The sequence below is a fragment of the Bombus bifarius genome, unplaced genomic scaffold (genome assembly GCF_011952205.1).
Source record: "Bombus bifarius isolate JDL3187 unplaced genomic scaffold, Bbif_JDL3187 scf7180000008286, whole genome shotgun sequence".
Lineage (NCBI taxonomy): Eukaryota > Metazoa > Arthropoda > Insecta > Hymenoptera > Apidae > Bombus > Bombus bifarius.
The window spans coordinates 756,402-782,047 of record NW_022884569.1 but is presented as its reverse complement, the minus strand read 5'-3'; the positions used below and the strand labels follow the sequence as shown (position 1 = coordinate 782,047).

Below are 25,646 nucleotides of genomic sequence, written 5' to 3'. Positions count from 1 at the left end.
TAGCCCATCGGCTCGTCATCGTCCCCAATCGCGTCAAATGAAAATTCTCTGGATTAATCGCGAAATGAAATTAAGATGAGAAAGTCAACGAATATATACTTATCGTATCTTCCTCTCGTGATTTATCATATTACAAAGAAAGAAAAGAAACGTTTCGATCGAAGGATCTTACCTGTTGGAGCGTGGACAAGCTCGGCTAGCGTCGAAGGGAATCCGTACGAAGCGACAATCGACGAGCCGTTAATCTTATACAAGATGTTGGAGTTGAAGGCGTAAGGTTAAAAGGAGACGGGCGACGTTTCCGGTATCCGTGGTAACGGCAATTTCTACTCGGAAATTCCGGCGATCGTGGTCAGAGAGGAGCACGCACCGCAGGCGAAGAGACAAGAGCATCGGCTTCCCATGAATTTACATTGGCAATGTGTTCTCGTCTCCATTTCGCGGCAGCTACCTAACGGATGCTTCTGTGTGATTTGCATAAAATGAGACCGGTGAGCGTTCGCAGTGTCTCCCCGAGGGACGTGTGCACGGGCACAGTACGCATAGCTGGACTTCAAAACTGTCCCTTCCATTATCGGAAAACGTGGTCCGGATTTAATACCGATAAGCCGGTTAATCGACCGGACCACGTCGATGCGTTAACGTTACACGGAAATTAACTTAAAACTTCAAAAACCATCCTGTCGTTGCCATTCTCTTTCCATTCGTTCGTGAAGGATGAAAAATAAGAGCGATCGGTAGGCGACACAGGTTCGATTTAACTCGCCGACAGATCGCTAGAATAATCGAAACGAGCCAGTGTTGATTAACAGATATATTGTGCCTATTAACAAATCGTTCGTTTGTCCTGTTTCTCTTTTTTTCTTTTTTAACTCGTAATCATACGAATCGCGAAGTATTTATTATTCTACAGGAATGTTACAGTCAGGCGTGAGGACAGAGTTCGGTGCACATCGATAAGGTGTTGGAGCGCAGCGAACGAGTTAGGAAATTCGCAGCACGACGCGCAACGTAACGAGTCATCTCTCGATGATATAATATTTCGGAGTCGAGGTTCGCTGGGTTCTCGATTCATAGAAAATTCAGTTCGCGCGATAAACGTCGAAGCTCGTAAATCACAGGACCCGGGACCTCTTCTCTCGATGTGTGTCGTCCAACGAAAGTCGGGGATATGGTCGACGGGACGCGACGTCTTGACAGACAAAAGAACGGCAGACGGAGAAGAGCTCGCTCACCGAAATATCGTGTCCACCAGTAGGACCAGGCTGAATAAAATCACTCTCCTGTTGATGTTCCCGGTACCGCCGTGCTGCATCGCCGCAGGATGTTCACCTAGAAAGAAAGTCCGTTCACCGAGTTTGATCTGTCGCAGCGATCCATCGCGTAGAACCAGGACACCGGGAGAAAGGAGAGAAAATTTCGTGGAAATTTCGAAAATTCCACCGGCAAATGAAATTTACATAACGAGAGTAGCTGCTAGTTTAATTTCAATTCGCGATTATTTTTTCGTCCCGCGCGATTCCCCTGCGTTTCCGATTTGTTCGTTACCGACTAACGAGAAAACTGTAACGAGTTACGTGAGTTACAACAATCGTCATCCAACGCTGTTCAAGGAATTACACGTCCTTGAAAACGACGTAGAATTCGTAAATTTCTCCTTAACACGAGCGTTCTTTCCTTTTCCACTTTCCTTTCCTTTATCCACGTTTATCCTTGTTCATGTTCGCATTCTTGCTTTCGTTTGCCGCCTAACTATTCGTTCATTCGCGAACTTTTGCATGCAACGAAGCGATCGAAAGTACTCCGGTGAAATTTCCTCCGGTAAACCTTTCGATAAGGGCCTTTCGTGAAATGTTCTTAAAGTACGTCGACAATGCTTTGATGCCTCAACGGAATCTCGAGGGCTTGATGGAACGAAGCAGGTATTTTTGTTTATCCCGAGGAGAGGCCTCCCCTTCGAGATTTAATCGAGCGTATTTTATATATTTTATCCTCACCGTTCAACACGTGAACCATCACATTTGCCGGAGCAACTTTGCTCGAGACGCACGTGTAATTCCCGCTGTCATCGAGCTGAGCACGCGTTATTAGCAGCTTGCTAGTGGTCCCGTTCTTACCTTTCTCCGTTTCCAGGGAAACGCCACCCCTGCCAAAGGTAAAGACGTTATTACACACACGAATTCCGATAACCGATCTAATATCGATGCTGTCTCGTGTTTTGACCGATGTTTGCTTTCGCAGCTACCGACTCGATTCGCCACGTAATCGAGACGGTCGTGCAATTACAGCCGCCTTTATTTTCTTCACAATTTATTTCTTTCCTTTCTTCTCTCTTTGATCGCGCTCGACGAACAACAAAAAGAAGAATAAACGAAAGTTGATATTAAGATGGGACGCACCTTGGACCATCGAAATCGATCACCGCACCGGCATGGTACCAAGTCACGTTACTCGGAGGAATATCTTGCACGTCCACGATGCAGGTCAAGCTGATCGTACTGCCCCTCTTCACGTAAATCTCTTCGGGCCCCGTGATCTTTGCCTGAACATCTAATATATCAAGACGATGAAGAGGAGCGGAAAATACGAGTCGACCAACTGTTTGACGCATGACAAATTAAGGGGTTCGCTGGTCGGTGAGTTTGTGTATAGATCCGGAGCGGAGATCCTGCTTTAGAAATTCACGACAAGACTTAACTGAAAGTCCGGGCCGGATAACGTACATGAATAAAGAATCAATGAATAAAAGATACTCGCGAGTAAGTAAAATTTATTCATAGCTGTGCCGTTATTTTAGTCGATAAGTAGGATAACTAGAAGTCGAAGCAAAAGGTTGGATAGCCGTGCTCGCGCGACGACACTGAACGCTTTAAGCAAGGCAATATTTGTTACCGGAGAAAAAGATTTAAACGTTAATTAGAACACGGTCTCGTGAAAATGCGATTCAAGCTGTACAAGATTACGCAAAGTAGGCGGCTTCCGTGTCTCTGATCCCTTGAAAAGTTTCGCTCAACGAAACCGTGGGCGAGTGTTAAATTTTCTGCTCGCCAAACGAGCGAACGAACGAACGAACTAACGGACGAACAGCTCGTCCCAAATAGAACATTTTCCACGGAAAATGAACCTAAGCGTCTAGCATGGATATTGAGTAAGGGGGTCCGAAGAAGCGACAGAAACTCACCCAAAACTTTCAAAGTAACCGCTCTATATATCTTGGGTTCTGTATTAACTTGACACTCGTAAATGCCGGCATCCCGTGGTTGCACGTAATCTATTCGCAGATTCCAGTCGTCGCGCTCCGGATTGCCGACTATCGTAAATCTTGCGTCGCTCGTATAAGTCACTGACATGGATGTTAAGATGTGTAAGTCCCTTTTTCGAATCCATGACACCTGGGACAAATACCGAATGAGATATGGAATATTTTGCTGGCCGTTAACTAGCCGTGATATTGAATCCCTTTTACATGCCTCTACCCCCGTGAAATATGCACGTCGTCACGTTCCACGCTGTCGAGTTACGCTTCCTGTTTTCCTCGCGTTTCAATACGATCTGACAAATTCGTTATTGGAAAGCTAACTGACTGCGTTCAAAGGCAATATAAACGAGTTAAGATCGCTTGGAAGAAGAAAGAATTTCTCGCGATAAGAAGTAGGTAAATGGTTGTAGCGCAAAAAAAAGCTTGAAGAGAAAAGCATTTATACCGCAACGCGCTAATCGTTTATCCATTAACCAAGGAAATTAGGAAAGCATTGGTAAATTCAAGAACAGGTTGCGCGAAAGCGTCACTTTACATTCCAGTTAACGTACCAGAACTACGATACCTTCTTCCTTTAATTAACCGGTTAAACATTTACATATTCTCTCTTTTCATCTTGATCCATTTAAAAGATTTCAATCGAGAATTTCATATTGCTCTGGCAGTTGCTCCTCGCGATTTACGATTACTGGAATTTCTACGGTATACGATCTTAAACGGCTCTTGTAACTTAAATATTTACCAGAGCATCGTATCCTAAATTTCTAGTACATCCTACGTTCCGAGTATATACGGAAATATAGTTTCGACTATCTCGGCGTAATTCCAAATAGCACGTGATCCTAATTCGCAAAGTAGCAGTAACATTGCTCTTGCAATAATCTACTAATTATTACGAGTCGAAATGAAGATTATAATTAATTCTATTTGAGTTTCTTTTAAATATTCTATTAATTTTGATTGATTTTCTTCGAAACATACGAGAGAAAGAATTTTTTTTACTTTCTTTCTTTTTTAGAACTTCGAACAAAAGTATATCTTACGGTGTGTATATAGAGCAACGTAATCTCGTGAAAATCTAACTAAACGTTTATTCACGAAGTAACGTTGTTTTCTTCGAATTTGATTCGCTATTATTTCTAAAGTTTCTAACGTAATCGCGAAGCGTGCAATGTGACACTACTATTCAAAGAAACGTGAAACTCACGGTTCTGTTCCCCAAGTTCTTAACACGACACAACAGCACAACAGTTTGTCCAACAACGGTGGTCACTTTTTGGGATGAGTCTTTATAAAAATACGTCCTCTTCGTTCCTCGTTGCGAGCGTTCCCCTTTATCGGGCTTTTCCCCGTCGAATCGTTGCACCGCTAAAATTCAGGTATCACGCTTGAACCATCGGAAAGCTTTGCCCTTTCGTTTACGAACTTCTATATCCAGCTTTTTAAATGAAACGACCCAAGGATTAAAGCGTCTGACGCTAGCCAATTTTTACATACTGGAACGTATTTGCTTAATAAATCCCACAGGCAATTCTTTTCATCAAGAAAAATGTTTAAATACCGAATAATCAAAGAATCATCTTTTCGTTGATTTTTTACCAATAAAGTATCCTTCTTCGTTGCCTCGTTGATTGTAACGCACATAATTAAGTATGATTCTAATGAAAAAGAGATTGTAAAAATTGAATGAAAATATTAATGATCATAATAATATATAATTCTTTAATTTATCAAATCTATCATCGATCATATTAATTATTACTATTGATTCATAGCAATCTGCAATCAACGAAGATTTGTGTTTTTTTAATTTGTACACTGAGACTAATTGTACCTAAGTTCCGGTGACCGGAAGGCGGTTCTGCGTGTAACAGGTATCCGATTCCAAGCAATATAAGGGCCATGCCATGGAACGGTGCCATTTTTTTACGTACGAGACTCTTTCATCTTCATCCGTCGCTCTTTCTGTTTCCCTAAAGTTTTAACGAGTCTCCAAGAACCATCGATGATCTGTCGGTCATCACTCGATCATTACAATTCTTCGTCCTCCATCTCCTGAAGAATTCCTTCGAGGTAGTCATGTAACCGACGCTTTTACTTCTTGCAAGTAATAAATGAACTAAATTTTCACCCACATAATTCATAAATGCTTCAATTCCATCACAAGATAACGATGACTGTAATCTTATAATGTTTTTTTAATAATTTTATAATCTAAATAGTTAAGGTAACAAAGATCTCGATCAAAGAAGAAAAGAAGAAAAAGAGCTGCAGGTATATTCAATGAGAAGATAATCTTAAACAAGCTTAAAATAAACTTCTTGTCTCGATGATAACAGTGGGTTTATTCATAGAAAAAGGCGCGACGTTTAATATCCTCGTCTTTATTCAAGAAACAATGGAAAATGGAAAATGTAAAGAAAACTTGTTAGCTTGGCTACTTTTCGACGCTCGATCATCGGAGATTCAACAACGGAACAGCTTCAAGAACAGCGCGCTTCGATAGCGTTCCAAATACTGAAAGCTGCTCCTGCTCGAGGAAACGAAAAAGCTAAAATCAGGGTGCAGTGGCGCCTCGCGATGCTCCCGATATTTGCGATTGCGCCAACAACTCGATCCATTCTTATAATTTCTATCTAAAACGTCTATTTATCCTTTAATTATGAGAAGAGTTTAGCTTCTACCAAAATTAAATACGTTTAAAAATCGCATATCCTAGAAAATCCTTAAAAATTCAGGAGAATAAGGGATATAATATTGAATCAAAAATATTTTATAGGATTAAAAATAATATATCTCACTTCAATGATTTAACAATTGTTTAACAGAAATACAGGCAGCGACCGTTCAATGTGCAAATGTCAACATGAAAGATAATTATATACATACATGTATAAAGATACATTTTAAATTCTTCCAATAAAGAAAAAGGAATACCGTGTGATTTTCAGTCAACACAAATATTACATACATATTAGGTAATAAAATATAGTCTGAATTTTCTTATTTTTACATTAACAGGTACGTATATACTTACATACTAGAATAAATTTCTTATAATAGAAAACATGATAAAATTTACATATTACAACGACACTCCTTTACTAATAGAATATAAACGTATAAAAATATCCAATAATTCAGTGATAACATACTACTGAGCAGAATAAAATTTTATATATATATATTATGTATATTCAAGATACACTATAGAAATCTAATTCCTAAAGAAATCACCTTTTGTACCACCAGTTTTTGAAACCAATTCGATATCGGATATTTTCATCGATTTCGGAGACGCCGCGTATTTGCACATATCATAAATTGTTAAAGCCGCAATACTCACAGCTGTTAAAGCTTCCATCTCTACACCAGTTTTACCAGTACACCTAACTTCCGCTGTGATCTCTATGCAATGTAATTCTTCGTTTAAACGCAAAAGTACATTTGCATAAGATAACGGAAGTGGATGACATAATGGTATTAGATCAGAAGTACGTTTTGCTGCCATGATACCCGCTAATTGTGCTACGGACAATACATCGCCTTTTTTTACATTATTTTCAGCTATCAATTTGCTTATTGTTGAATTAACTTGTACAATTCCTCTTGCTATTGCGATGCGTTTAGTTTCGTTTTTCGAACCAACGTCTACCATACTTGCTTTGCCACTTTGATCCACATGCGACAGAGACGAAAATACTCTTACATTTGTACCATTTTTAAACTGTAGTCTCACGTAATCCATTAAATACTGTCGCGGTATATTATTTTGGAAATTTTTATATCTTCTCAGGTGTACATATTTCTTTGTAACTGTAAGTACAAATGTAAAATTAAACGTATAGTAGTTTTGGAACTGCATTATTAATAGCAAAAACATTGAGCGATAACGTTTGTGAATAGCATCGATACATTATTTTATATTAACTTAAAATTCCCGTAATAATAGATTAACCCCCAATCAGAATCATTGGCCTGTTTTCCATGCGGGATAGATTCAACATTCCTGAAACACATACATTGTCGAAAACATATAAACGTTATCGCTTTATACCTAGATTAATATTTTATGACAAGATAATCTTTCATCATTTAATCCTACATCAATCATGTGGATTAAAGATAAAACTTAATACCTGCATGTTGCTTCTTTTTACGCCATACTGCTTCTCCAATCATTTCTTTTAAAACATCGTTAGACGCTCCGCTACGTAACGCATCTCGAAGAGATACTTCCCCTTTTCCCTCAAATAAACAGACTTTTAAATTTCCATCTGCTGTTATTCTTAACCGATTACACGAGTTACAAAAATGGTCACTCATTGATGTAATAAATCCAACTTGTCCTGTAAATCCAGGTACAAAGTATGCCTATTACAAAAAGATAAATTATGCTTTTACCAACAGGTATATAAATTAAACAATGAACTTATATAATCTTTTAAATTACACACTTTAGATGTATCATTGTACTCATTTGGAAGACGTTGCAAATCAGGATATGTATCTCTAATAAGATCTTTCATGGCCTTGAAAGAAACCATTTTATTCTCTTTCCACTCGTTACCTTGGAAAGGCATATACTCAATAAAACGTACATCAATCGGACGATCTTTTGTTAGATTAACAAAATCAATTATCTCATCATCATTAGAACCTTTCATTACCACACAATTTATCTATGATTTATTTTATATAAATTTTTATATATAGCTTTAATAATAAATAGATACAAACTAATTCTTTCTCACCTTTACTGGATTGTAACCTAATTGAATAGCAAGATCAATTGCAGTCATAACTCTAGACCATCCCTTCCTACGGGTAAATTGTTCAAAACGATTTTCTCTTAAAGTATCTAATGAAATATTTATTGCATCTAACCCAGCGTATTGAAGTGATGGTAACTGGCGCGTTAATGTCAATCCATTAGTAGTAATTGCAACTTGTTTTAGATTAGGCAATTGTTTTAATCCAGCTATAATAATTATTTTTACTCAATAAGAAAGTTCAATATGTGATAAATATTGAATATGAGAATATTTACCAATAATATCCACAATGTCTTTCCTAACAGTTGGTTCACCACCAGTTAAACGTATCTTATTTACACCTTCATTTACAAATAATTCAGCTATTTTAATTATTTCATCTGTTTTTAAAATACCATCATTTTTTGTCAACTTAACTCCTTCTGCCGGCATACAATATAAACCTGTAATAAATGTAACATCTCATAAAAACATTTCAATTAAAGCAGTGAATATGATTTGATGAATACTCACATCGAAGATTACAACGCTCAGTAATAGAAATACGTAAATATGTATGACGTCTTCCAAATGAGTCTGTGAGTATATCATTGTTATCTGTTTTATTTAACAATTCTCTAAATCGCTGCACCTATAATAAAATAGGAAATATAGTGATGCAATTTTTTCACCATTTCATTTCTTATAATATAAAGCAATAATCATAAAAAATATATATGTACTATCCATGAACAAAAATATGTTTCTTCCACAAATAAAAACATACTCACTCTACGTGAAACATTAGATGACACAAATGCTTCAGTGGATGAATACACAGCACCGAGGATCGATTTCACAGTATTAATTTTACGAAACATTTAAGTAATATATCTTCTCAGAAAGTACAATGATCTATAACCTCTATGTTTAGTAGAAAATATTTTAATTTCCTACATAAGGAATAAAAAAATTATATAATTCCAGAAATTCCAAGATGGGCGACGTATTCACGTTATCTCTTTGGTGATTTCATTAGAACTATGTTACATGTTCTAGCTATGCAAGTATTTATCCTCGGAACAGTAGAAAACATCTTCAATAGCATTCAATTTGACGAAATCTATCATCGTGATAACAAATATTAATCCTACGATATGATTCGAATTACTTTGCCGCCTTTGTTCATTTCAACCAATCATGGTACACTTTATATAACCATTGCATATATTTTCTAGAATCTTTCACACATACGAAGTTTGACAGTTTGTACATAATCAGTTATACGGTACGTGTAACCTATCAAGAAATGAAATGTTATCTAAGCTATTAGCGGAATAAATTTCAGGAGACATGTCTTTATTTCCAGCTTATTCAAGTGAATCGAATAAATCTTCGATATCTAATGAATCGAAGAATTTTACAAAAGGTTAATTAAATATTTTATATATCAATGTCAATTATAAAATTGGTTATAATATGATGATTATTTTTAATTATAGAAAATGAGACAACTAGTTGGTTATACAATTCCAGTTACTTAGAACAAATTTCACCTAACAATCTTGTCAACTTTTCTTCTGAATCTTCGGATGAAACTACAAATGAAACTTCTTATTTACATAAACAAGAAACTATACATACTACTGCTTTAAAGAATCAGAAGCCTATATGTGGAGAAAGAAGAACATCTAAACATATAAAGAAAAAGAAAAAGGATAAAAAAAAATATGCATATGGGGAACGTGAATATGAGAAAGATGTAGAAAATGTGTATTTTGAAGATAAGTACAGAGACAAGGGAAATAATAATATAAATACACTTTACTCTAGTATCAAACCGTATTATGACATTAAAATAAATTCCCTTGGTTTTCTTCCTTATAAAAAATCAAAAAAAGATAGTTATGAAAGATATTATGTAAAAAACATTGATTATATAGAAAAAAATAAAAAGAAAGATACTATTATCAGAAAAGAATCTATTACTAATTCATCAAAAGAAGAGCAATCTATTCCTTCATGGCACATTAAATTAGAAGAATTGCAGAAAGCTAAAACTAAAGAATATAATGAAAAATTGACAAATGATCCAAATGATATTCAATTATGGATTGAATATATAGAATTTCAGGTATATTATATTTGTATGTACTAAGAATTATTAAGACTTCTTACATAAATATTTTATTTCACATTTGCAGGATACATTAGGATATTTTCAACAATATCAAGCTGCAAAGGATGTTCATAGAGTAACAACATTAAAAAAATTATCTATAGTTGAAAAAGCTTTGGAAAGAAACATAGAATGTACAGATTTATTAAAATTAAAATTATCTTTCATGGGAGAAATTCTGCCTGCTGATGAATTTTCAAAGCAACTTGAAGTCCTAGTTAACAAAGATACAGGAAATATTGTTTTATGGCAAGAATTTATTATGACTACACAAGCTTCAGTAGCAATGTGTACAGTACCAAAAGTTTTAGATTTATATTCAAAATGTTTTTGTATTTTAAAGCAAAAAGCTAGAACAAATCCTCGAATATATGACGAACGATTACTACGTATGTAAAAGGTCGTAAATTATTTTATTTTTCTAATATATTGAGTTAAATGATAATGTCTAACTTATTATGAATAGAAATATTGTACTGGTGTCTAACGTTTCTACGACATACTGGACTTTGGGAACAAATGTGGGAAACAATACGTTTGAATCTTATTCTGAATCTTAGCTTAGATAAAGACAGTCTATCCTTTAAAAAAACAATAGATGAGAAGAAATTAAGTGAGTTACTAATTAGTAAAAAGATATTATTTATTTCCTGCATATTTATTAGCGTTATCCAATTACAGTTGGAATGGAGGAAGTAATATTGATGTCAAGATTACCACTCAATCAATTATGGCAAAGAACAGAATCACTAAGAGAGAATTGCCATTGGATTAGCGTCAGTAGAAGTGAATTAGACTTAGTTGGCGATTCTCGAAGATTTGTTTTACCCGACGATGTCGCAGATTTTGTTCATCCAATACTTTCAAGAAATTTGAGTTTTCGAATGGCGATTCATACATTACTTTTACTTAAAGTACCACTATTACCTACTCGCAATTATATGTTAAAAGTATGTCTGTATATATACAACGCGGACCAATTAGTAATTGATTTCCCACATTAAAATATTTGATATATATTGTTTTATTGATGTTTCAATAGTACTTATTATATACTTTGCTTATTTTCAGATGTTAACATTAGAAGAACTTGATTGGGGTGTAGAAACCTTAGAAATGTTGCTTCCATTTTTTTATCCTATGGTAGGTGAAATGACTGGTTGTAATGAAAGAAGAGAACTATTAAAGGGCATACTTGAAGGACGTTTAACGTCAGGTCCTCAGTACCTTACATTTCATCCTGCACAAGAATCATATTTGGATTTTATACGCGATATATTTTTTACAATCGCTGAAAATTTACCTCCTCTGCAACGTACAAGTATATATGTTTGGTGGTTAAGATTTGAAAGATTGCTCATTTTTCTTCAAAAAGATGATCTATTAAAACATGATAACAAGTAAGATTTATCTCATATTATTTTATATAAGTAGAAAAATTCGAAGACTTATGTATTTATATATATTTTACAGACGAAAAAAATTAAAAACAATATTAAAGGAATTCTTAAAAAAGGACGAAAATAGGAATAATTTACATTTTTATAGGGAATATGCATTGATAGAAAAAGAAATAGGAAAATTTGATAATTGCATAAATGTTTTACAGACAGCCATTCAATCTCAAAGTGCATGTCCTTCTGAAATTCATAATCCTGAAGAAAAATCAGCACTTCTAAGTTTGTATCGGACATTTATTGAAACTTTACTTAATTCAGAAACATATAAGGAAACACATAAAACACAGATATTAAATATTATGAGACAAATAATACCCGAAACAAATGGAAACCAGTTGCTACAAGTGGAACAATATTTAGAAAATTGCATACAAAATTTTTTACAAGAAGTTCCTTCAGAAAATGAAGAAAATATATATTTTTTACCAAACATCAAATGTGATACAATTGTTTGCTATGCGTATTTGCTATATGTACGAGATTCCGATATTAATAGAATAACTAGCATGTTTAGAAGCTGTATAAATCATTACAAAGACAGCCATTCTTTACAGGTATTAAACCTCATTTCTTTGTTTTTTATAATACAGATTGTACTATATATTTAACGTATTTTATATTTCAGGAAATATTACGGGAAAGTCAAATAGCGCTTTTGCAGTTACATTATAAACGGATCCAACATAAAAATCTCCTAAAGTCAGAAGTAGATGATATGATAAAATTATATCCAAATAACTTTTTTGCCCTTTCAGTATTTGCATGTATTGAGGTATACATAATAAAAAAAATACATAATAATAAAAAATTATTTTTAAATTATGGCACAAAATATTTTAATTATAATATTTATTTGACAGAGTGAATTGCCTCTTTGGAAAAGCAACAGTCGCGTGACAAAGCTCCAATTATGGAAAGCATTTGCTATGTGTTTAGCAAGTCGAAAACGTATTCATTCTTTACGAGAGCTTAAAGATTATGTTAGTATGAACGCAGCAATTAATAAATTACTATATTTTCATCAAACACTTGCAAGGTATGTCCCTAAATAATCTATGTCAATTTGTTATATAGCATTTAAGAAAATTAAAAGCAAATATTACATTTACAGGATACCAACAATTAAAAATTGCCCCCTGTTATGGAGATTATATATGCTTCTTCTTAGGGAATATAATCTGTGTGAAAAAAAAGGAGAAGAAGTATACCATGAAAGTGTTGCATTATGTCCTTGGGCTAGAAGCATTTACATTGATGCAGCCGAGGTTGCACCTCAAATTCTTACGCAAGTTCAAGACGTAATACGAGAAAAAGAATTAAGAATGCATGTTACCCCAGAAGAATTGGACGTCTTACGCGGTTAATGTTAATGTATGGACATGTAAATATTTTATACTTTGTTAATCATTTATGTAAATAATATTTCTTTGTAATGTGCATATATATATATGTAAAAATAAAAATCCTATAAAAAATATACATTATTAATTTTGTGGAAGATATAAATTTTATAATTATACACAGTATCAATTTACATTTGCTAAAGGCATACCAAAACATAATCGTATACATATGTTGAAATGATATTAGATTGTGGTTATAAGTTCATTGGGAAATACATAAGTGATAAATAAATATTAATGATTCTATGATGATTATTCTCATATAATATAGCAAAGATGTAATATAATACAGAATAGTAAATAATAGATACAATTAATAATTCAATTTATTCGAGTACTGCAATCGTGAGTAAAAATTTAGGTTAAAGTAATTGTCATTGTAATAATTATTGTAATAATAACTATATGTTATTTTATCAGTGCTATTCACAAATATAAAATTTCTCTCATTTTGTCAATTAATCATTCAGAAAAAGCTGAAATTCAAAATATAAAATGTTTGATTTGTCATTTTGTAATCTTTTTAGAGTCAATCAATTATTTTGAAATTCTTTATTTATTCATAAAATTTCATAGTATATAAAAGCATCAAAGAATTTTTGTTCAAAAACTGAATTTATTTCTTCATACACAATATGGATTTGAAAGCTGTTGTTGTTTCGGGTGAAGCACCAGAATCTGATGATGACTCTGCAAGCATTGTCACTGTATGTTATTTTTACATTATACATCATCACATATAAAGTATCTACCGTGTATTATAAAAAAGAGGAAGATATGAATTATGATATTCTATACAGGGTATGGGATTTCCTTTTATAAGAGCTCCTAATTATTGTGGTACGATTATTTCTGGCGAAGCTCCAGAATCTGATGATGGTAAAATTTTGTATTTGACAATACAAAAGATATTTATAATATAAACAATAAACTCGTTTTATAGTAGCATCTTTTCTAATCTAATCTCATTTAATATTTATTAGATGGAACAAGTATAAGTAGTATTAGTGGGGCAGTTGATGCTATGACATGTATGCCAGAAGTGAAAATACCAAAATCAAAAAAATGTTCTATAAAATACAATAGTCTGCTTCATAAAAAATTACGTAAGTCTAAATATTAATTTAAAAAAAATCAAGTGAGCATATTTTTGTCAATATCATTTTATTAATACTGCTGTAATACAATATGCACTGCTATTACTAAAATATTATATAATAATTTTAATGCAGAAAAATCTGTAATAACACAATCATCAGAATAATGTAAATTTTTATTAGACTCAAGCTTACTTTGTTTCAGCTAGAAGTTTAATTATTTAGAACATTTATTTCTGAGTATTTTATACATATAAATAATATACAATATCTAATTTACTCAAGAAAAAATGTTTAATACTTCAATTGACATTTCATAATAAAATAGATGAATGCAATGAAACATTGGATAAAGACCTTATACAAATGGTTGATGGAACAATTGGTAATGCCACTCAGGAATTATCAACTGTTAATAAGCAATTGCTAAGGAGTGAACTTATTCTTCAAGAGGCTGTGTCTCAATTACGTAGTGCCGGCAATCGAGTGAGGGATACATCCACTGCATTACATCAACTCATAGATGGAAATTTTATATCCTCTATTAAAACCTAGTTTATGTAAATATATCTTGTTATATATAATTGTTATTCAAATATGTAATGGACATGAGAATATAATAATAATAACAATAATAATAGCAATATTGCCTTAGTATAATGTGTTAATTATCAGTATTAAAAAATCAGTATTTTTAAAGGACATGGTGAGTGGGTCATTATTGAGCATCAATTGTTTTCTTTAATTGGCAGTTCTATTAAATATATCAACTATTTTCTAATACGTCTTAAAATTTAGGTAAAATATTACTTTGTTCAATATCTCATAAAGAAATACCATTAGAAATTACAGAACAAATTTATAATTACTGACACATTTGGATGCTATTAATTATTAATATGTCTATGCTGATCGTTGCACTTTAAATATCCAAATGACAGTAAATGTAAACATTATTTTGTAGTATACAGATGTTAAGGTATATATCAAAGAATGTCACGATGTTCTGTTTACAGTGTTTCTGCAAAGAATAAACATAAGCATTAAACTTTTTTTTCTTAAGATTTAAAATAAATATCACTATATAAATGTTGAATAACATATCTTTGAACGTCACAAAGTTGGTTTCATTTTCGTAACAAGTATAGATATAATGACAAATTTTATTTTAATACAATAATACTTTGCGTATGCATAATCTTTTCAGAAACACCTGCACATTTTCTTTTTTTTTCTGCAGTTTTTCTTATCAAATGCATAACTTTGGTATCAAAGAGCTGATATTGGTTTTTCCTATTACCACGCTAAATTTAGTGTATAATGAATTGATGATTATAATGGGGATGCATTCTTTCTCTATAAATTCAGTCTTAAACATTTCATCAATCTTCGTTGAACTAAACCTTGGTATAATATATCTACATACAAAAGTTCATAAACCAAACATGTCGTCTTTTTGCTAATACTGATATGACAACATCGTGACGGAATGTTTTCTTTGACATGATATTTCTATATAGCTTTTGTTTATGTAGTACATTCAGATTATTTAATGGCTAAATTGCATGTGTTTAACTATGCATGTGTATTTTAAGACCTCATTTTGCATTAAAGCAATTCCTTATGTCATATTCTACAAAATATATAACACTAGAAAGGCATATATATACTATAAACCTATACAAAATTAAAAAATCGAGAAAACAAGTTACTATTAACAAAATATAAAACTATGCATTATTACGATATTAACTTATAGCGTGGACAAGCATCAACTTTCCATATATTTCTTTTTTGCTAATAAATTTAAATGTTCACATATTTAGTAAATACTTGCAAATATCCCAGAAATAAGTTTTGACTACCCGTCGAAAATAGGAACTCAATAGTTCCTATACATCTTTCTTCACCGTTACATCTTCTAAAATGTTGCATAGAAGAATCTCAAATTTTCATTGACAATGTAAACATTCAGTTTTCATGAACAATATGATGGTAATAGATAGCGTAGAAAACTTTCACGCTATAAATGTGATGGGCTCAATTCCAGAAAAGGATCAAAGTTTGTTGTAGTTGGCGACCTTTATAAAATATGCGACGTCGCACTCGATACATATTAGCCAATGTGAGGGCGCCCACCCCCCACATGGCCTACGCTCGCTCTATTTCTCCACCACTTGCACACATCTGAAGAACATCCAAGGATCCTTGTGCTTGCCGTTTTTCAGCTAAGAATCTGCCTGAAGCTTCTTTTAATTGCTCAAGGAAAATTCTGAAATGATTTACAAAATTAAATGGTATTATATCATATTACATTTCATAATATCTTAAATTAATTTTTAAATATACTTACATATTGCCAGACACTATATCAGCCACACTATCTGGATCCATATCACTGAGCAATTCTAAATTATGTCCATCAAGCAATGATATATGTGATGGGTCACCGTGCAATGATGAGACTAAAGCCTCTATTGGTGGTCGACGCCTTCTAATTTCCTCTCTTCTTTGTCCACCTTCTATATTATCTACATCATCAACAACAATGTAACGAGAAGCAGCTTTACTACTTCCTGCTGCCACCCACTTTTGATCTCCGTATAGAATCATTAAACTAGTATTTCTTTCCAATGTTGCAAAATATTCTTCATCATCTACCTCAGTACCTAACATAAAAACAGTATTAAAAATTAATACTATTGAGCAATAAAGATGTTCCCTTACCATCTTGTTCTAGGACAATTGTTAGTTCTGCATCCAAAGGTAAAGACAAGCGGTTTCTAGCAATACTGGTTAATTCTTTTAAAGAAGAAGCAGTGATTCCCTTTCGTTTTTCTCGAGTATGATCGACAATTTTGTAAGGATTTCCCAATCCTTGCGAAATTCCCGCTGTTTCTGACATATTGCTTTAAATAAAAGAACAATCTGAAAACTGCTCACAAATAAGTTTGTTTGGTTTTGTACTTTCTTTGTTCGATCAAATGTCGATCGAATGCATGAAATTTATGTCATCAAAAGTTGACTTCTTTCAAAAAAGTTGACCACTTCTAAGGCCTGATTATCGTTGCACATTGGTTTATCAATGCAACCGATTATCTTTAAATAAAATCGTAACACGAGATACGCATTCACTCGATTAGTGGGTGTCACTAATGTTTATTAAATATTTTATTAGAAAAACGTTTGCAGAATACTTAAAACACTGAATACATGCCGATGATTTGGGTGTAAATTTGTAAAGTTGGAAGATAAGTAAGAAAGGGCAGTGTTTTGGATTGCATTGGATTGTTGATTTTACAAGGGCTTTTATTACGGTTATTAGCAATTCACATACACAGATATATAAAACTTGAAAGGCGTAAGATGAATTCTGTTCGAGTGACTGAACTGACCGTATGTCAACTCAACACTGGGTCAATGGTGCAACTACCCCTCCTATTTATATTCTCTGTAGACTACTGCGTATGGTATGTCCAAGAGACACCCACCATGGTATTCCCTCCCAACATGGCACCCACACAGAAATCAATAACCTACCCCACTCTGGTATTCATTTTTTTATTATCGCTAAATGAATTGTTTACATTACAACATCGTAATATTCTCATTGATAATGCAATGTAATATATTTCAATGAAAGAACATAAATCGATTTATTATTTATTTTTTGTATTTACTTCTTTACTTTTATTTTATTCTTTATTATAAAGTTATACATTTAAGGAGGAATTATTTTAAATGCATGTATGACTAGAAATTAATAAAGAAATAGTTTTCTTGAATAACATATTATTATTATTCATTTCGCATTAAAAATGAAATGTGATTTAAAGAAATATAAATTTTTTTATATATATTTATACACGTAAATAAATATGATATTTCTAAAAAGAAAAACAATATATCATGCATGAGAGTTATAAAAATATATGAAATATATAATTATGCAGATAAAATTTATTCCAAAATATATATAAAGTATTTGTGTCTGATTCAACAGAATATAATTACATTTCAGATAAAATATGTAATTTTACTAGGATCTGTGAACCTAAGACACAGCACTGCAGTTAAATTTAGATCAATGAGACTAGATACTGCTTTAAGTTTAAAGTTAGAACAGAGTTAGCCCAGTTAGGGCTCTTAGTTGAGCCACAAGTCTCATCTGAATGTAATCAATTAAATTTCTTTAAAATAGTATCGAAGTTAAACTAGAAATGCCTTTACCAAGTGGAAGCAAAGAGCCAGATGATAGCCAAACATGGGAATTAGCAGAAAGATGTCTTCTTCCAATTGCATTCTCACATGCAATTGCAGTCATTTTAGCAACTATATTAAATACATTGAGTATATCACAAACATCTAGTTTTGTGCTTTTTCTCTTATTGTTGGTAATATCTATAGGATCTACACTATTTTATCATAACTTAAAGGTGAGTCATTAAAAACATGTGTTTATTAATCCATAAGATTACAAAGCATAAGTACAGACTATATCGCTTACATTTCACATATTTAATATTATATTAATATTTACTTCTTAATTTTAATATAAGTACACGCGCGCGCGTGTGTGTGTGTGTGTGTGTGTATGAGAAAGATTATATTCTACAATGTTAATATATAAGCATATAATGGTACAAAAATATATTTCCTACAGGTAACTGCCGCAGGAAAAGCAGTTCTTATTACAGGTTGTGATTCAAGAGTTGGATACACTTTAAGTAAACAATTAGATGAACTGGTAAGATAATTTCTACGTATTCTTGTTACGATCGTTATTATTCATTTCTAGGATGTTCTATATATACAGAATTTATTTCTAAAGGGGTTTACAGTATTTGCTGGATTTAATGCAAAAGTTGAGAATGAAGAAACAATGCAAAAATTAAAACAGGAAGCTTCTGGTAGATTGCATATATTGCAATTAGATATTACTAGTGAGCATGATATTCATTCGACATTTCTTTATGTAAATGAAAACTTACCAGATGGTGCACCAGGTCAAATTTATATTTTTTTATAGATATATAAAACTTATTATTTATAATATATATTTGACAATCGTAAATATCTTACAATAGGTTTATGGGCATTAATACATGCTGCTGCTTGGGTGACATTAGGTGAATGCGAATGGGTGCCTCCTTCTGTATTAAAACGCAGTATAGATATTAACTTCATTGGTCTTGCTAGATTAACTCAGGTGATATTAATGTATTATCAACAATTATATATTGCAATAATTAATAAGCTAATCTCCATGAATAAAATAATAATTTTTATTTAAAGGTTTTTTTACCTTTGATTAGACGATCAAAAGGACGTGTTGTCATAGTTAGCAGTCTCTTAGCTCGTATTCCAAGTCCTGTCCGAGGCATTTATTGTGCAGTTAAGGTAGATCATTTTAAAAGTATCAATAATCTATATTTAAATATAACATCAACAAAATATACGTGTAATATATATTATATATGTGTGTGTATATGTGTGTGTGTGTATTAGGCTGCAGTTGAAGCTTGGGGAGCTTGTCTTAGGTTAGAAATGAGAAGATGGGGAGTGGATGTAGTTATTGTTGAAACTAGTGAATATGTATCTGGAAATGTTTGGTTAAAAAATAATAGTGCCTTGCTGGAACAAGCTAGAGACATGTGGACTCAATTGGATCCTCAAACCCGTAAAGAATATGGTCAAGAATTATTCCAAAAAGAAATGTTGGCTCTTGAAAAATATACACAAGAAACAGATGTAGATTTAACACCAGTAACTAGAGCTTTGACAGATGGAGTAATGAAAACTTTTCCAATGAGAAGATACACACCAGTATCACGTAAAGAAAGAATACAAGCATTATGCAGTGATTATCTTCCAAAACCAGTTTATGATATATTGTATGTAAATTGAAAAAAATGTGAAGATCTACATGATCGAGAACAAAGAATGCAATGTTCAAATTTAATAACCTCTGCCTAATAGTCAGTTGTTTATGACATGATACTGTAAAGGATAAAATTATTTACTAGTCACATTTTGTCACTTTATACAAACCCAAATAAATCTTCAACGTATACGTTACTCTTTGTTAAAATAAGAAATGGAAAGAAAAACATCAATACCGTTTATTAAACTATGTGGTATATAAATTATAACAAAATCTGTAATCAACAGTGTAATTTTAAATAAAGGAACTTCCGTAAAGAACGAAATATAGAAACTTGAAACGTTATACAAAAATTATAATCAAGTAATCATTTTCCTTCTTTCCAGCACTCACTTTCTAAATCATTAAACTTATAACTCTTTATTAAACTGCCATCCTTGTCGACATTTTTGTAGTATAATTTTTCACATGTACTGCACTACACGCAAGACAGATTGCGCTAGTAGTTTTAACGGTTCCATATTTCATAATGTCGGTAAAAATATTTCCGCGAAACAAAGATATTGTTACGCAAAATTTAAGAAAATCAAACATGAAAGTCAGATACCGGTTACACGAATAGAGAAAGAAAACCGAAAATGCACCGACGAATTATAATTTGTTAAAACAATTGTTATTCGTTTCACGGAAATTCACTGCGAAGGGAAAAGAAAAGAACGATAAAAAAGAAAGGTCAATTACTTGGAGGGAATAATATCTATTCATCTTTCCCTGAAGCAAGTGGATTCTGTTGTTGAATCACTGCACTGGTAATTACACTCAGAAAATAACAATATCCAGTAGTACATTGTCTTGTATTTGGTCTATACATACGAAGAAATTCGATATATGTATATATGTATGTATGCGCGTGTGCTTTCTATACATAGAGTACTGCAATTGTATTAAGAATTTTGCGGTAGTTGTATAGTGGCAGGGGGAGGTCTTTAGCCCCCTTGGTGAGGCACACGCCGGTAATGAGTGTTTATACCATAACTGCGGCGACACCAACAACGAGTACAATAATATCAACAACAACGGCAACGACGACGACAGCTGTAACAGTGACGACGACGGCTACGCCGACAACAACAACGGCACCGGCGGTTGCCGTGTCGCCTGAAGCTGCACCTGGTTGGATAGAATTTTGTGAGAGACACGCCCGCGCTTCGGCTTCTGATTTTGCTAAGGCCTTTTGTACCTACGTCAGTTTAAATTTACCAGAAAGTGCAAGATCGAATCTTTCCCATCGTGATTTTTTAAGAAAATTTGTCGAAAGCTTTTGTGAACACTTTGAAAGCGAATACCTACGTCGTACGATTAGGTATGCCGTAATAAGATACATTCTGTTTGCTTTTATAACTTTTTTAAGTCATTGAAATATGTACACTATTATGAAAATAATGTATAAAAATTTTATAAATCTTTTTAATTACTTTGCCAGATCACCATCTTTGTATGACACAAGGCATATAGCAAGTAATGATAGAGATGTTAATGTTGTAAGCCAAAACAACAATGCTCCTATTCGTATATCATCTCATGAAGAATTCAGTGATTACTCTGAACATGATGGAGATGCAATATCACCAAAGCCTGCACACAAACCATTTTTCCGCCGCTTATCCTTTAAAGGGCTTAAGAAGGGCAAAAGCTTCTTCCATAAGCAGCAAAGTGATGAAGTGGAGTTATCTCATAGTGAACATCGTAGAGATAAGCATTCAAAAGCTAAACTTTCAAAGATTGTGGTGGAATGCAGAAAAGAAGGCATTGTTAATTCCTTAATGGGAGAAAATATTGATGGAACTCAAAAATGGGAGAAATCTAGGCTTGCCTTAATAAAAGCAATTGGTGGATATATGTTAGAATTTTATTCTCCTCCAAAAGCAGTAAAACCACGTAGTGGTGTCTTTTGTTCTGCAATAACTGAAGCCAGGGAAACAACTGCATTAGAAATGCCAGATCATGAAAATACCTTTGTATTAAAAACACAAAATATGGAATTTGTAATAGAAGCTCATGATTCAAATGATATGAGATCATGGTTAGCTACTATCAAATATTGTATGCGCACAGTACAACAAAATTCTGTTAATCCTAGTTCTGGAACAGATGTTACTGGAGATTCCTTAGGACATGGTTCATTAGCTATTGGTAGTGAAGGAGATAGATTAAGAACTAATTCTACAAGTAAAAGTTCCCGATCTACATCCCATGAACATGGAGATGAAATAGGTGGCAACCCTCCAGAAATACCTCCTAGACTACGTATAAGAAGTAATAGTAATCTGGAATTATGTTCATCACAACAAGATATTGAACAAAGTATGATAAATTTATTTATAAGTACTTTTTAAGATCATATAGCTTGTATGTTATAAATAATTCAATTTTGTTGTAGTGAATGCAAATGATGGTGAATTAGATTTATCTAGCAGTTTAAGAGAATATCCATGGTTTCATGGGACCCTCCCTAGATCAGATGCAGCACAGCTCGTTTTACATAGTGCTGCTAATGGTCATGGTGTATTTCTTGTTCGACAAAGTGAAACAAGAAAAGGGGAATTTGTATTAACTTTTAATTTTCAAGGCAGAGCAAAGGTAATATGTTATTTCCTTTAATTATATTATTTTAAATTTAATTATAGTCGTCTAAAAAATTTCATTTTTCACCTTTACTGCAGCATTTGCGTATGACATTAAACGATCAGGGACATTGTCGTGTTCAGCATCTTTGTTTTCCTGCTATATATGATATGCTTGAACACTTTCGTCGAAATGCCATACCTCTTGAATCCGGTGGAACAGCAGATGTCACTCTCACAGAATTTGTTGTGGCGACTGATGCAACACGGTCAGGACATCATAATGCATCTGGAATAAATCAACAACAGTTACAAGAAAGGAGACCCCCAGCTGCTCCAGAGCCAAGAGAAGTAAGAGTCAGCAGTGGAAGTCTAACTCCTCTTGAGTGAACGCGAGTGGCTAACACCCACAGTCTGAAGTCTAATCTACAGACAGTGAGTAAATAAATAAAATGATGCACCCATTTTTTGTACAGCTGGTGATATATACCATACTAAATTGATATTTATATCATTATAAAGGTATCAATTTTTAATACTTCATGTAGGTCCATATTCGGATTATTTTATAAATATTTAATTATCACTGTATATAAATATACTTTTTAGTATAAGTTATCATTTCTGTATACATGTATATACATATATACTGTATATTCTGTATACATATATACATACATACATACAGAAATGATCATTTATACTACACATGTGAATATATTTTCTTTCATTTGTTTTTTTTTAAATCGTGTTTTAAAATCAAGGATTTTCTATGAGAATATTTCTTCAATAATTCAATATATTTACTATTTCTTTTGTTATGATTTATAAAAAAAATTGTTGTCTTACCTTCAAAATAAATTTTGATGCAAGGTTGCCATACTTACAATTTTATTATTTTAGTTAGAATAATTGCTTTTTAAATTAATGTTACTGTTTTATTATTTATAATATCTTCTTATTAATTTCACGTCAAATGTATATATATTACCAAACTTCCAATCCGAATGTGGAAATTTAACATAATCGAATTAAATATATATATATATATATATGTAATTAGTATTGGAAACAATTCTCAAAATTGAAATACATCTATAACTCTTAGTATTAAAGAGTTTTATTAATATAAGAGACAATGGTGCTCAATAAATATGACCGTGGGACAAGGAGCTCGCTTTTATGTGTACAGTATTCTTAAAATTTCTGGTTCATCTTAATAGCTGAAAGGACGAATAATTAATTTATTACTATATAGAATTTTCTTACAAATCCAGAAAATTTAAGATAAAATATAACTTAATTAAATTAAACATAATAAATGTGTATATGTTAATGTACAGGTACGCACATATGGTGGTTCTATAAGAACACGTACAGAATCACTGGAAAGACTGGAACAACAAAACAACGTTACAGAACAACAAAGTTCATCATCATCTAGTGGTAGAGCAATTCAAAATACTTATAGTTTTCTTTGACGATGGATTCATAATACTCTACCATCAGGCTACAACCCAGTTGGTCCTTTAGATTAAATAGTTTTCCCATCAACTTATCCTACAAAGCAAGATAATTTTAAGTTGAAGTTATTATTGTTATCATAAAGTGTTATACAAAAGTGTATTATTTCTCCTATGTAAACAATGTATTTTTTCAAATCAACTGCTTCCAACTTTTCCAATCTTGCAAGATGACGTTTTCAACAACTATATTTATTAACATGTTTTTACCCAATTTTGGGATCGAAACATAATCTTCGACATATAATTGTTTTATAAATCATTTTTAAAATAATGTATATAAATTATTTCAAAATTTCAATGAAATTTATAACAAGATTGTATCAGTTGTATTCTCTGCACGTTCAGATATATCAGCTCAAATTATCATATAAATCATAATAAACATTGTAAGTATTATAAAATATTTAAAATATCATAAAACTAAAAGACCACAGCCTTTGTCTTTATTTTATTGAAGTAACTGAGGAAATATTTTGAAACTATAGAACACAGTCCATTATACCAATTAATTTACTTAAGTGTATGTACTTACATAAGAATATACATAAAAAAAACATGTAAATGTATATGAAAGTTAGTCTTGTTTTATATATAAAACTATTACAGACAATCTCTTTACTATGACTATCCTTTCTCCTACATGAATTGTAGAATATATTGTTAAATAATACTTATATATAGATCATATCAATAAAGTTTGATTTAAAGAAGTCAGAAAATTAGAGAGAGAGTCTATGTGTTATATATAAATAATTCAATCATAATAATTAACTCAATAATTTAATCACAACATTCAATCTAAATAAAATTAAAATGCATTAAAACTTATATAATTATATGTTATTCTAAAATATATCACTATATTTTATGGTAAATGTTAATGTAAGAAAGTATTATTAAATTGATAAGCATATAAAAGTTAGTCATAATCATGACATAGAGCAATATTACTGAATGTGCAAAATTAAATTATAGATAAATGTATGATTATATTAATACTTATATTGATACTAAATATGAACTTTTAAGAGAGGGAGAGAAAGAGAGAAAAAGTATTTATCTTTAATAAAAACAGTTCAATATTTAAAAAAATGGTGTACTTAATAAGATTACATTTAAACTTTGAAGTGATTGAACTGAATTTATTACTAGAATACGTATGTATGAAAACATGTTAAATTTTCATAAACAAAAAAGCATAAAAATTAAATTATTTAATTATGATACATATTTTTAATGCATTTTATTATTAAAGAAGTCATGTTTTTCTTAAATTAGTAAACTTTTAGGTAAATATTTTATGGTAATCCAGATTTATCATCCGCAGATTAACCTTTTTATTTGAAAAATTGTAAAATATATCTATGTTCTGTCAATTAAATCACGTGTAATTCTTGTATAAAGAAATATATTATTATTGAAATGAAAAAATTACTTTTTATTATGGTATTTAGCATTAG

The 25,646-nt window shown here is 32.0% G+C and overlaps 7 protein-coding genes and 1 long non-coding RNA gene across 14 annotated transcripts; 4 read left to right on the top strand and 4 right to left on the bottom strand.

Moving 5' to 3' along the window:
• Positions 1-801: 801 nt before the first annotated feature.
• Positions 802-5,519, bottom strand: LOC117212246 (immunoglobulin superfamily DCC subclass member 4-like). The gene is made up of 6 exons (XM_033456869.1): positions 5,094-5,519; positions 4,467-4,627; positions 3,182-3,392; positions 2,400-2,550; positions 1,998-2,146; positions 802-1,332 (listed from the first exon to the last, which is right to left on the bottom strand). Exons 1-6 carry the CDS (start codon positions 5,179-5,181, stop codon positions 1,232-1,234), a joined length of 861 nt encoding a protein of 286 aa, XP_033312760.1. The 5' UTR covers positions 5,182-5,519; the 3' UTR covers positions 802-1,231.
• Positions 5,520-5,656: 137 nt separating this feature from the next.
• Positions 5,657-9,146, bottom strand: LOC117212243 (molybdenum cofactor biosynthesis protein 1). Of its 4 annotated transcripts, none has more exons than XM_033456864.1 (8): positions 8,805-9,146; positions 8,548-8,665; positions 8,310-8,477; positions 8,014-8,240; positions 7,717-7,941; positions 7,399-7,633; positions 7,218-7,268; positions 5,657-7,075 (listed from the first exon to the last, which is right to left on the bottom strand). In XM_033456864.1, the coding sequence occupies exons 1-8, from the start codon at positions 8,892-8,894 to the stop codon at positions 6,477-6,479; spliced, it is 1,713 nt and encodes a 570-aa protein (XP_033312755.1). In that variant the 5' UTR covers positions 8,895-9,146; the 3' UTR covers positions 5,657-6,476. The 4 variants fall into 4 exon arrangements, with proteins under 4 accessions (XP_033312755.1, XP_033312751.1, XP_033312754.1 ...); XM_033456863.1 differs by having other exon boundaries at positions 6,820-7,075; positions 7,175-7,268; XM_033456861.1 differs by having other exon boundaries at positions 6,820-7,075; positions 7,191-7,268.
• Positions 9,147-9,275: 129 nt separating this feature from the next.
• On the top strand, positions 9,276-13,104 carry LOC117212240 (nuclear exosome regulator NRDE2). The gene is made up of 10 exons (XM_033456855.1): positions 9,276-9,442; positions 9,516-10,147; positions 10,218-10,581; positions 10,659-10,805; positions 10,874-11,142; positions 11,264-11,592; positions 11,666-12,206; positions 12,278-12,424; positions 12,513-12,688; positions 12,764-13,104. Exons 1-10 carry the CDS (start codon positions 9,367-9,369, stop codon positions 13,014-13,016), a joined length of 2,934 nt encoding a protein of 977 aa, XP_033312746.1. The 5' UTR covers positions 9,276-9,366; the 3' UTR covers positions 13,017-13,104.
• An 86-nt stretch (positions 13,105-13,190) lies between these two features.
• Positions 13,191-14,854, top strand: LOC117212249. 2 transcript variants are annotated; one of them, XM_033456871.1, is made up of 5 exons: positions 13,192-13,400; positions 13,583-13,762; positions 13,856-13,934; positions 14,039-14,161; positions 14,481-14,854. In XM_033456871.1, exons 2-5 carry the CDS (start codon positions 13,691-13,693, stop codon positions 14,705-14,707), a joined length of 501 nt encoding a protein of 166 aa, XP_033312762.1. In that variant the 5' UTR covers positions 13,192-13,400; positions 13,583-13,690; the 3' UTR covers positions 14,708-14,854. The 2 variants fall into 2 exon arrangements, with proteins under 2 accessions (XP_033312763.1, XP_033312762.1); XM_033456872.1 differs by lacking the exon at positions 13,583-13,762 and having other exon boundaries at positions 13,191-13,400.
• LOC117212247 (DNA fragmentation factor subunit alpha-like) lies at positions 14,425-17,285 on the bottom strand. The gene is made up of 3 exons (XM_033456870.1): positions 16,880-17,285; positions 16,506-16,821; positions 14,425-16,424 (listed from the first exon to the last, which is right to left on the bottom strand). Exons 1-3 carry the CDS (start codon positions 17,055-17,057, stop codon positions 16,304-16,306), a joined length of 615 nt encoding a protein of 204 aa, XP_033312761.1. The 5' UTR covers positions 17,058-17,285; the 3' UTR covers positions 14,425-16,303.
• A 305-nt stretch (positions 17,286-17,590) lies between these two features.
• LOC117212245 (D-beta-hydroxybutyrate dehydrogenase, mitochondrial) lies at positions 17,591-20,256 on the top strand. Its single transcript, XM_033456868.1, has 7 exons — positions 17,591-17,701; positions 18,174-18,588; positions 18,816-18,899; positions 18,984-19,158; positions 19,240-19,361; positions 19,448-19,552; positions 19,661-20,256. The coding sequence occupies exons 2-7, from the start codon at positions 18,373-18,375 to the stop codon at positions 20,057-20,059; spliced, it is 1,101 nt and encodes a 366-aa protein (XP_033312759.1). The 5' UTR covers positions 17,591-17,701; positions 18,174-18,372; the 3' UTR covers positions 20,060-20,256.
• A 271-nt stretch (positions 20,257-20,527) lies between these two features.
• Positions 20,528-24,325, top strand: LOC117212242 (SH2B adapter protein 1). Of its 3 annotated transcripts, XM_033456858.1 has the most exons (6): positions 20,528-20,845; positions 20,999-21,399; positions 21,520-22,400; positions 22,477-22,676; positions 22,760-23,011; positions 24,004-24,325. In XM_033456858.1, the coding sequence occupies exons 2-6, from the start codon at positions 21,053-21,055 to the stop codon at positions 24,139-24,141; spliced, it is 1,818 nt and encodes a 605-aa protein (XP_033312749.1). In that variant the 5' UTR covers positions 20,528-20,845; positions 20,999-21,052; the 3' UTR covers positions 24,142-24,325. The 3 variants fall into 3 exon arrangements, with proteins under 3 accessions (XP_033312749.1, XP_033312748.1, XP_033312750.1); XM_033456857.1 differs by having other exon boundaries at positions 20,528-21,399; XM_033456859.1 differs by having other exon boundaries at positions 20,528-21,399; positions 22,760-23,095; positions 24,004-24,139.
• LOC117212251 lies at positions 23,765-24,144 on the bottom strand. The gene is made up of 2 exons (XR_004488422.1): positions 24,012-24,144; positions 23,765-23,883 (listed from the first exon to the last, which is right to left on the bottom strand). It is a non-coding gene; the product is annotated as an uncharacterized LOC117212251 (long non-coding RNA).
• Positions 24,326-25,646: the final 1,321 nt, after the last annotated feature.